The 10,997-nt window shown below is 36.8% G+C and overlaps 1 protein-coding gene across 1 annotated transcript; it reads right to left on the reverse strand.

Annotated features, from left to right (window-relative positions):
* Nucleotides 1-10,557, reverse strand: PCNX4 (pecanex 4). Its single transcript, XM_074149663.1, has 10 exons — nucleotides 9,869-10,557; nucleotides 8,087-8,266; nucleotides 7,481-7,995; nucleotides 6,552-6,652; nucleotides 6,280-6,402; nucleotides 5,658-6,021; nucleotides 2,858-2,961; nucleotides 1,365-2,395; nucleotides 615-801; nucleotides 1-252 (listed from the first exon to the last, which is right to left on the reverse strand). Exons 1-10 carry the CDS (start codon nucleotides 10,555-10,557, stop codon nucleotides 1-3), a joined length of 3,546 nt encoding a protein of 1,181 aa, XP_074005764.1.
* Between the last annotated feature and the right edge of the window lie 440 nt (nucleotides 10,558-10,997).

The following is a 10,997-nucleotide window of genomic DNA, read 5'->3' on the forward strand; positions in this document are numbered from 1 at the left end:
CTAGAACAGAGGCAGATGCAGCAGTTCAGAAGAATAAATGGGGTAGCCAAGAGGTGGGTCTGCAGCTTGCACGGTAAGGTTTCGCAGAAGAATGGGATGTGCCTGGATGCTGTATCGTTCTTCATCATCATTTGTAGCGTACAGCAGCTCCCAGGACAGATTTGCCCACTGGCCTCGGACAGCTTCGTCATTAAGTTTTCCCACTTGAACTAACAATTCCTGAAGAGTGAGGACTCGCCCAGTGTAAATTCCCTTTAAGAAGAAACAGATCAAAATGTTCAGTACATTCTCCAAGCATTTTGGTTAAAAAGCACTAAATCAAGCAGTGAAGCTACACACTATGAGTATCGGCCCTTTAAAAATGGCAAAGTGTATAAACTAGTCTCCTTGGTTCAAATCTTCCACCTAGGAAGGTAGTCAGGAAATACTGCTGCATCCAAAGAACCACGTGGTGCGATTTTCAACAACAGTGATACCAGCTCCTGTCTAGTGCAAGCAAACCCTGATTGCACAGCCTTCATGTTTTAGAACACAATTAAAAAGAAGAAAAAACACCCCAACAGTGAAACAAAAACCAAACTTTGACCTTGCTTACCAGTAATTTTTCTTCTTACCATATTTGGGTCATGCCCCAGTGAAAAAAGGTATGGCTTTTCCTGAAGAACTGCTTGCTGCCACTCAAGATCTGATACCAGTCCAATGTACCAATCATTTTCATATTCTTCCAGATAGTTAACCAGCTCTTTGAAGTTCTCAACTGGACCCAGGCTTGCTTTGTCAACCATAAGTTTAAAAGTGTATCTGAAAGGTACAGAGCCGTACAATAAGTGGTACAAAAGACAGGAGGAAAAAAGCCTCTTCGGGCTAGAAAAGGCAGAGAGGCACCATCAGATGTTATCAAGCACTAGCAACTTTGGACGTTACTGCTTGTCAGCTGAGGCACTAGAAGTGAGTATGGGGATGCTTTTAGCTCAATCAGATGTAAAACACATTAGCTTAAACATCCTTCATTCACCTCAAACGCTGTTACCGCTGCCTGATAACGGAAATTGCCAAACACCTCACTTCATTGCAGTTCTCTTAGTTTATGGGGACAATGAAAATGGGTGGTTTTTACCCCACTTAACACAGCAGATTTCCAGTGTTGGAGGCAGCTGCTTTGAGGAAGGGAAGAAGGAAGGAAGGAACCTCCATATCAGAGTCTTCACTGCCTGGGGTTACAGGCAATGTTTATGGAGGAAGCTAAAAATATATTTACATGAGATGGTTTTAACATGAACTACTCTTAGAGAAGTGATACTTACTTTCAAAGCACCGGATTCCTTATATAATTTTTATGATATAAGGCAATATTTTTCTTTTACCTGAATGCTTTCAATGCAAGCTGGAATAGCTCCGGTTTGCCGGTTAGCCAGTCCAAACCAACAGACCATGGAATACCACCAGCGTATGCTCTGAACACATGGCTCGGGGCAGGCACGGTGTTATCCAGTCCAAACAGACCAAAACAACACGACAATACTCCATGGACATACAAGTCTTTCAAAGCTTTGTCTTTCATAAGGTCTTCAAGTAAATTGAAAGGCTTTTCTTTCAGATGAAAAAAGTCCAGCTGACTCAAAATGTAGTGGTACCATTCTTCTGGAAACCTCTGCCTCATTTCATTGACTTTGGATGTAGGCACTGGGGCTGTTCTCCATTCTTCAGGGATGCTCAACAGCTCTGAGTAAGAGCAACTAAACATAGCCTGAGGTAAAACTTCTTCCTGTTTCCCTTTATCTACAACAGGAAGGCCAAGCACAACAGCCCTGTATAACTTATCTTCTGCTGACATTTCTTGTGGGACGTCTTGGCTCTGTGTTTCTACAGATCCTGGAATAGACAGATGTACTTTTGGTGTAGTTCCCCACTGCCCAGGTTCTTTTCTGTCTTTCGTTCTGGTTTCAAGATCAAAAATGTCGCTATCATCAGTCCAGTCCTCGATTGTATCAACGCTAAAACTATCTTCTTCCCTTAGAGGCCTGGATCTTTCTACTACACCGCTATGCTGATTTTCTGGAAATGATCCTTTTTTGTTCTTGTCAGTATTGCCCAGGCTTTCCCAGGTTTTTGATTTTTTATAACAATACTGGACAAGCATCCATACAAGCACTTTAATGAAATCATCTTTCAGATGCTTTAAATTCTCATGAGAGTCAATTATTCCAGATAACACATTTCTGGCATCGGAATACAGCCGTACAGGTAGAACAGTACAAGGAGTCAAAATGTGTCCAAAATGGTGATTAGGAGAGAGAATCTTTGTCTGCTCTTGATGTTTGAAGGCCATTTCAAAAATTTCATCAACTCTGTGAGCTTCAGCAGCATGACAGGATGTTTCCTGCAATTCTAGCCCCTAAAGCATAAATGAAAACTATTTGGTTTTACTCTTCACCAGTACATAGCCTTCAATGACAGCACGCTGTTTTCTTGCAACAAAATTTTTCTGAACAAATAAAGATACATTCCATTATCAGTATTTCCACAACTCAACCTACAAATCTAACTAGAAATAATAGTAATAACAAAGCACTCACCACAATATTAGACACAGATCTGTGTCTTAAAAAAATAAATCTTTGCTTCATAAAGATCTTACTAGCCAGCTTATTAAAGATGACGTGTCACAAGCTAGAGGATAAAAAATTTCACATCTGCTAATCATGTCAGTGGCAAGACTAGTTAATATAGCAATAACACTCATCTTAAAAAAAAATGACCGTAACATCAGGTAAATTAATTACATTGTTGAAATAGTATACAGAAAAATGTTTGCATGATATCAAAACATTAACGTCATCCATAAGCAGACAGTTACCTTAATGTTAACACCACAGTATGTGAAGCCTTTTTCTAGCACCAATATCCACATCAGCCTATCCTGCAAACGGCACAAGTAATGCGATCCAGGTAGAGAGAGACCTAGACAAGAAAAAGACAAAATGAAAACTAGGGTATTACTGTGCCATTATTTTGATGAAAACCTGAGGAATTCAACTGCAAACACAAAATATGTCTGCATCAACATCAGAAATCGGTTAAAAATGACTAACTAGTACCCTAGAATCTCAAAGGAACGAGCTGCAAAGCTAGATCTTGAAACTGTAGTGGTATCTTTGAAAAAGCTGTGGAAAACCGAGAAACCCTCACAGAAACGCAGGACTACAACATTCATAATAGACCAGAGTTAAGCAACCCCACATTCAATCCCCACTGTAGACATGACTTTCATGATTAAAGACCATCTTTGGCTGCATTTCCAAATGCACAGTTTCCACTTATGTCAGCTGGAGATCCAAAATTCTTATGACTGCTGAATACATTAAAGAATTGTCATCTAGCACATAAGTACCTTAATGTTTGCTGTGGAGTACGAAGATTATTTGTTATGGGAGAAATAAAAGTGTAACTTAACAGGATTTGTCACCTACACTACCAGTTCCTAAAATGACTTGTCTGTATTCCAGAATGATTAGAAAACATCCCTTAGGATGCGAAATCCAGAGCATAAATGATTCTGCTCAAATGTCAGCTTAGCAATGATATAATATCACACCCATTCTACAGACACATCAAAGCAGAGAGATAAAGATCCACATTTTCAAGAGCACCTGCTCAACTTTAAAGATTTGTGAATCGGTATTGTACACGTTGAACACTAACAGCAGATACAGTAAAAATCATCTCTAGTCTTTCTGAAATACCTCTCTGTGTGTGTGTAATAACAAAACTGCTCCCACTGTCTTAAGTTTGACATCACCAAAAATACAGCCACACAAAATAAATTGGAATTTGAAAATGAAGTCCTGAGCAACTTCAGATCACACAAAGTACTCTAAGTACTCAAAAATCTCCTGGCTGTCACTGTAAAAATTAGATTACACTTACGTCCAAAAAAAGGTACTTTTTCTCTCTTACCTATTTCAACAAAAAGTGCAATGTCAAACTTCCTAGCGACTGGTGGTTACACTGTATTTCTTTTAAGTTACAGCCTACTGTCAACTTCTTCAGTACAACGGTGCTGTTCTTAAGCATGATATTTGCTGCCAGTTTATGACCTGCTTCTGCTCTCACTCACATCCAAGTGATCACTCACTTGCACGGAGTTTTAGTTTTAGAATATTGTAAGATGAAATCAGTGAAACCAACCATTAAGCCGTAGTTAAAATTTAAGTAACCTTTTCTATCCCACTGAGCTAATGAAGTGCATTTTCTTGCTAACATTTTGCAAAGATTTTAATTCTTTTCTTGCTAGCTGATAAAGCTACTAAAACTCCCTTTACATCAAAAAAGTACGGTTTTAAATTAACACACACACACACATAGTACCTCTTCATTTTGAATTCATCTGAGAACACCACATTTTTTTTCTTGCTTGAAGACATTAATTCATAGGTTTTCACATTAAAGAGACTTTTTCTCCCTCTCAAGACTAATGTTTAAATTATTTAATCCGAGGCATACATGCCACCACAGTCATGATGGCAATGGGGAAATACGTACCTATATCTATAATATGTATAGATAGAAAATAGATAAATATAACAGATAGAGATAAATATATTGATATTATTATCTATATAAAAATATATCTATTATATATAAAAAACATACATAGGTTGATGCAGTAGGCAAACTGAAACATCTCTCCTCTTTAGAGGAAAAAAGCTTCCTAGTTTTATTTTTTTTAATACCTCTCTTTACACCAGTACTAAAACTGCAGGAAATGTTTCCTAGTAAAGCACTTGCACATAGGCTTCAGAAAAGTGTGATTAAGATTAACTTCTATGGTCTTCAAATATTAGTTCTAGTCACAAGCCATTTTCCAAGAGGTTTAGGTAAATATTTGCTTCTTGTCTGAGGGCAACAATCCTTTGATTATTTAGGTTACACAAAGAGTGTTTCTCAAGAAAACAAGCTTGCAATTTTAACAGTTATTCTGTCTCCAGGTGGGAAAGAGACTCAGCATTTCTTCACCTCTGTTTATGTAATTCTGTGAAATACCCATCACGATGTCTTTCACAGGCTTCAAGACCAGAAGTCCCGTTACAACCCTACCCTAACAAGATATGACGTTAAGTCTTATCAACTGGTTCTGTTCCCAACTGTTTACTGCTAGTTAGGCGCCATCACGTATTTTACAAACATCCAGTCCATATTCACCATACCTAATGAACATAGCCAAATTAACAATGTCACCTTCTGGATCCTGAGTAATGGGATTGATGCAGAGAAAGACACCTACATACATAACCACAAAGAACAGTCTGACACACCTCCTTCTCTCTATGTTAAGAGAATTCCTCAATTTATTGCCTCCAATTAGGTTCAGTATAAAAAGATTAGGATTGATACTGTTTCATCACCATTTGTTTTCTCCTTATTTTAAAGATAACAAACCATAATTATTTTCTTACAAGAACGTAACAAGTAGAGATGTACGATAAGGATAAAAGTAATCACTTTTTCCTGAATTGAACAATCTCTGAATATCAGATTTAACCTATGCCACGAAACGTGGTTTAAATCAGATGCTATGATTCTCCTGTTCTCCAGCAAAATTATGTTTCCTAAATATATTTAGCTACATTCCTTCACAGTGCTGCCAGCACACCTACCTAAGCTACCAGCTGCTAGTGCAGACTGCAAAGCCACAGCCAGACTCGGAACCATCTGCTGGTAGTACACAGTGTCGGAGCAAACGCAGGCTGTAGCACCCACAGGTCCTGGCCAGCTTCGGATAGGCCTAGGAAACCCAATCAAAAATACTGGTAGTGTGAAGAGTGGCAGCAAGGGAGAAGAAAGGAGCGCAGAGATGGTGATTAAGGTCAGCAGGATTGGGAAGAAGACAACATTGAGTGTGATTAAGGTGCCGGTAGATTTCCGACGTTGTTTTTTCTCTGTCCACGATGTCAAAAGAAGAGCTATGGCAAACTGCAACTTTGAGACAAACTGAAGTAGTCGGTCCCGTAGAATACCAACCTGCAAGATACATACAAACAGCGTGTTTATTTGTATCGTGTATCATACCATATTCAGCACTGCCAAAGCTGCCTTATCTACAATTCTAAGAAAATGATGCGTAATTATCACTGACTGGTCTTAGAGTGCATATCTTAGCACAGTTTTTCAGCCTCTGATTGCTAGGTCCTGAACTCTGTAATTCTCTAATATGGGAGGGCAAGGAAACAAAGACTTTAAGTGGCAACTATCTGCTTAAATTTACAATATGACAATTACCAGCAGGAGTCTGATTCCTGTATCAAGGCTCTTGTTCCACCAGAGGTCTGGATTTAACACCAACATTTGTGCTATTGACACAACCACAATGTCCAGTAGGGCATTTTCTGTATTCTGCCAAACCTAAAATAGAGGTATGTTAGACATACATTTAAAAAATGTATTTATCTATCTCTGCTTTTGTGACCTGGAATATTTCTTCCCAGTCACCTTAATACTTAAATCATGTAGAAGAGAATTTCTTAGGCTAAAACATTTAAAATTCAGATTACCATCCTAAATATTCTTGTGAATCCAATGCAGACAGACACAGAATGAAGATTTTGTAGCGAACGGTCTAGTGCCAGGAATGCTATCATAGCAAACGGAGACACTGTAATTGAAATAAAAGAATCACTGATTTTCTTTCAAAAACATAATTAAAATCTACAGAGGTAAGCAGTCTAATTGCAGAATGGAAATCTTAGCATAAAGAGAACTCTTCCCTTCATTATTACAAACTCCTCTTTGTATTACACTTCCAGGATATCGAACAGTATATTTGCACTAATAGCCCAAGACGGCAAACATTTACGTTGATGCTTAGCTGTAATTTACTTTTTTTGCTGTTTGATTTTCCACAGCAGAATGGGAACATTCAAATAAGTAAAAAGAAACATGGGAATAGCACTCATCAATCCATTTCCCCAAACTGATGCTTCTTTATGAAATTAAATAATTTACATCAAATTTTGGTTCCCCGAAAGTAGATACATTTTCCCTAACCTACCACAAAGGAGACTGTTCCCTTCACTAGCAAATTGCACAAACCAAATATTTAGTCAACTTGAGGACTCTCAACTCACTTTTGTTTCCAAGTACCTTTTAAAAACAAAATCTAAAAGGTCTGTTTTCTCAAAAGTAAGTACTGACGTTAGACCTAAAATCCTTTAAAAGGCCTTGCTTTCTGAACTGGACTTTTAAAAAGCTCAACTTTTAGGTTTACCCCTAAAAGAAGACATAAATAAAATCACTAATCACTTTCAGATATTCTGAACCAGTAATTTTGACCTCAATGCACAATTTAGCAAAACATGAACAAATATTTCCATCAACTTCATTTTAGTTCATTCATAGAATCTTGCACATACAGTAATTCTAGCGTTGTTTCAATCTTGCCACAAGCATAATCTAACAAACAACAGACAGTGTGTATTCCTACCTAGTGTTAGTAAAATCCTCCTGACAACACCAACTTTCATTAGCCTTCTTTGCTTCTCCATGAACACAGTCACAGTCCTGACATCCTTTGGATAAAAGGGGTTTCGGAAGACTCCAAACAAGTACACTCTCTGAATCTCTCTAAGAATCCACATAATTATAAGTAATATGATCAGAACGTAACTCGCTATAGCCTGAGGACTGGCTTTGGAAAATGATGAAAAGCCTGTGAATTGATGAAGCAGGCTAGCTTCTATGAGAGCAAACATCAAAACAGTCAAATAAAAAATAAATTCCCTCCACCCAAATTGTATTCTAAGACCTCTGTGCATATTTTTAGATTTGCTGGAGGCTAAATGGCTGATCATGGTGTGTTTGAAGGCAAAACCAATCTCGCTTAGGTTAAGACTCAGTATGAACCCAAATCCAGTCATGAAGAGGATCACACCGAGAGTGCTGGGAATGAAATACGATGCTATTGCTGTTCCAGCAGAAATGAGAAACATTACTAATAACCTGTGAAGAAGAAAATAAAAAAGATTTGCTTGAAAAGAAAAAGGTTATAAACAATATTGATATATTTTACAATTATATAAACAACATTTACTTTGTGTTACTTGACATAGGTGAACCTCCTAGTCCAAACTCCAACAGTTGTTCCATTCCCCATAGAAAAAGTGCGTCAAGCGGGGGCAGAATTCCCATTGCCCATAAGAACGGCAGAAAAGGAAATATGATGTGCAAAATCTGGTTTATCTGTTCTAGAATGGGTGTGTTGACAGCAAACCTGGATAAAAGAAGAAATGTATTTGAATTCTGTGAAGGAAAAGATAACTGATGTGTGGGAAGACGTTTTTTTAATTACTACAGCAAATCCAGAAGTATAAACATAACATATTCTATCTTCAAAGTCTCAAAGACTATCTTTTAAAAGGAAAAATAAGGACATAAAGTAATGAGAACATCAGAACACAGGATAATTTTTCATTCAAAAGATCTGAAGCCTTCAGATTACACAGATGAGTCAAGTGATGTAAGTATCCTAACTGTTTTGATACTGTTGTGATAATACACTCAAGAAATACTTGTACAAAAACAAAAGGTCCAGACCTCAATCATTTAACAAAAAAAAAAGGGTATTTTTTCAAAATTACAAACCCAGAAACTTAGACAAGTCCAAGACCCAACATGTAAGCATTAACACTGAAACAACTGGCATGTTGCCTGTACACTAACACATAAACTCTCTTTATGAATACAAAACGTCATTTTCTACATAAAATTTTCTTGTAAAAATTCACAGGCCATTATTAGGAATCTGCATAAATTCTAGTGATATATAGTTCAACAGCTAGCTAATTAACTTAAAGGTGGACTGCTAAGATATTCGGTTTCTCTCTACTTCTTAATAAATAAATAAGTAAGCCTCAAAGGAATTTTGTCAGGACTTTAAAGAACATCTGAATTTTCTCCTTAGGAAATTAGATAAAAGAATTTGGGATCCAAGACCATGTGTCTAATTCTCATATCATAATTGAAGAGGCAACCCAAATCCTTAACAAAGACATCTCCAAGCGCAAAACTAGTAAAATCAAACATGCTTTTTTAAAAATGCATTTGAAGTACCCCAGCCATAAAATATGTACATGTAACAAAGTGATATTTATATCACCTGACAGGGAGAAAGAATGCATAAAGTAAATCTAAAAGCATCTTGCTTTAAGGATTCTACAAATACTTTAGCTAAGACATTCTTCTGAAAAGTAGAAATATAAAAGTCTCCTGTTTGTAGACTGATACAGTTCTTTTGTATTACAAAAGCATTTAAAAATCCAAGTTCAAAATCCATATAATAAAGATATAGCAACATTCACACTTGCTTATCCATACATTCAAACCAAATTAATTGTGCTTTTTGGGCATGCAATTTATAACCCTCTGCAATCACTTGGCAGAGATTAAATTAGAAAACATTCCAGGATGAAATCAGGATATAAATCCAGTACCCCTGAAGTTTGCAGTGTTCAGATCTAAGATTCCAGGTCAGGAACATGTTTTTTGAAAACATACTCTTTAAAAAATGACATTGATGCAAATGCTTTTGTACAAAAATACTGAAATTGACTCTAGATGATAGTTTTAGCTGTCCCTTACTTAGAAATCTCTTCCTAATTTATGTAGAATGCTATAAAAATTTAAGAACAACCTTTTATGCACAGCATAGAGCATTGATTTTTACCATATACTCTTCTAGCTTCTTCCTTTGTAGCTCCTACAGTTGATTAAAATCTCAAAATAAATTTTCCACAGAAGAATAATTTCATCTTTCTCATTAAAAACATATAGAATAACCATTACTTTAATTAGCTGAATGCTGTATTATATTTACCTGTGTGCAAGATCCACTGTAATAAAGACAAAAATGTAGAAAGGTCTCATCAGAGCCGTGATTTCATAACTATCCAGTGCTTGGAATGTAGCTGTTTCGGTAGCTGTATTTATGATTAACGAATATTCGCCTATACATATAGTCACCCATCCAAATACAAAGATCATAACAGTTCCTCCAATGTTGCTATACAGCAAGGTTATTCTGTTTGGCAGCAGATACCAAGTTCCCAACCCACACAATACCCCTGCCAGAAGGGAATGAAATACAGTGTTGATTATATACTTCTTGCCAGGAATAATAAATTTTACTGTCTCTGAACCTACACAGCTGGAAAATTCAAACTCATCTTCATCTGTTAGGGTATTCTGAATTTGCATTCTTTCTATTGTCACTGTTTTCTGTTTTGCATATAGATTTGTCATCTGAAGAATAAGTGCAGTAACAAACATCAGTCCTCCTGAAAGTGCTGCAGTATAGTAGTCTTTCATAACTCCTAACTGGTACAAAAGTGTTCCTACTCCTCCCAAAACCCATGGCATCAAGAAAAGGATAATCTGATTCACATATATGTAAGGAGGGGCACAATAGCCTAATTTAAACCGGGGACCTCCCAGCACAGTCTGTGGAAAGCGCTTCAAGAAGAACTCCTGTTTGTAATCATTCAGCAGAGGCACATCTGGACCCATTCTTATTACTCAGGAATGCTGGATGAATATAATTTTCCTGTAAGAGAACAGAAAGAAAGAAGGAAACATTATTGAATCTGGAACTCAGAACTTATCCGGGGAATTCTTTGGTCCTGTCTTCATTTACCAAGTTATAGTGGAATTCTGACATGTTAGCATTAGTAGATATAATCTTAAAGCACCAAAAGAATCTGCTAGAAACTAGCAAACACCTAAAGAAACTACTAAACAAACACTTAAAATGGAAAAACAATACTTATTTTAAAATAAAAAGTATGTTCATGATCTGAAGCTTTAGGCAACAAGAAAACCCACTTATAATCAGATCTTGGGAGATAAAACCAACTCATCTCCACACCAGAACACTTGCTTAAAACTGATTTTTTTTTTCCCCATACGGTCTGATTACAATCACATCTTGCCAGAGACCACTAATTCCA

This window comes from Numenius arquata, chromosome 6 (assembly GCF_964106895.1).
Source record: "Numenius arquata chromosome 6, bNumArq3.hap1.1, whole genome shotgun sequence".
Taxonomy (NCBI): Eukaryota; Metazoa; Chordata; class Aves; order Charadriiformes; family Scolopacidae; genus Numenius; species Numenius arquata.

Bases quoted from the DNA above. Each gene is read 5' to 3' on its own strand.
- PCNX4 (XM_074149663.1), bottom strand. From the start codon at position 10,557: ATGGGTCCAGATGTGCCTCTGCTGAATGATTACAAACAGGAGTTCTTC. The intron at 7,996-8,086 runs GTAAATGTTGTT...TCTTCTTCACAG, and splicing joins CCTATGTCAAGTAACACAAA to GTTATTAGTAATGTTTCTCA. The intron at 6,403-6,551 runs GTAATCTGAATT...CCTCTATTTTAG, and splicing joins TCACAAGAATATTTAGGATG to GTTTGGCAGAATACAGAAAA.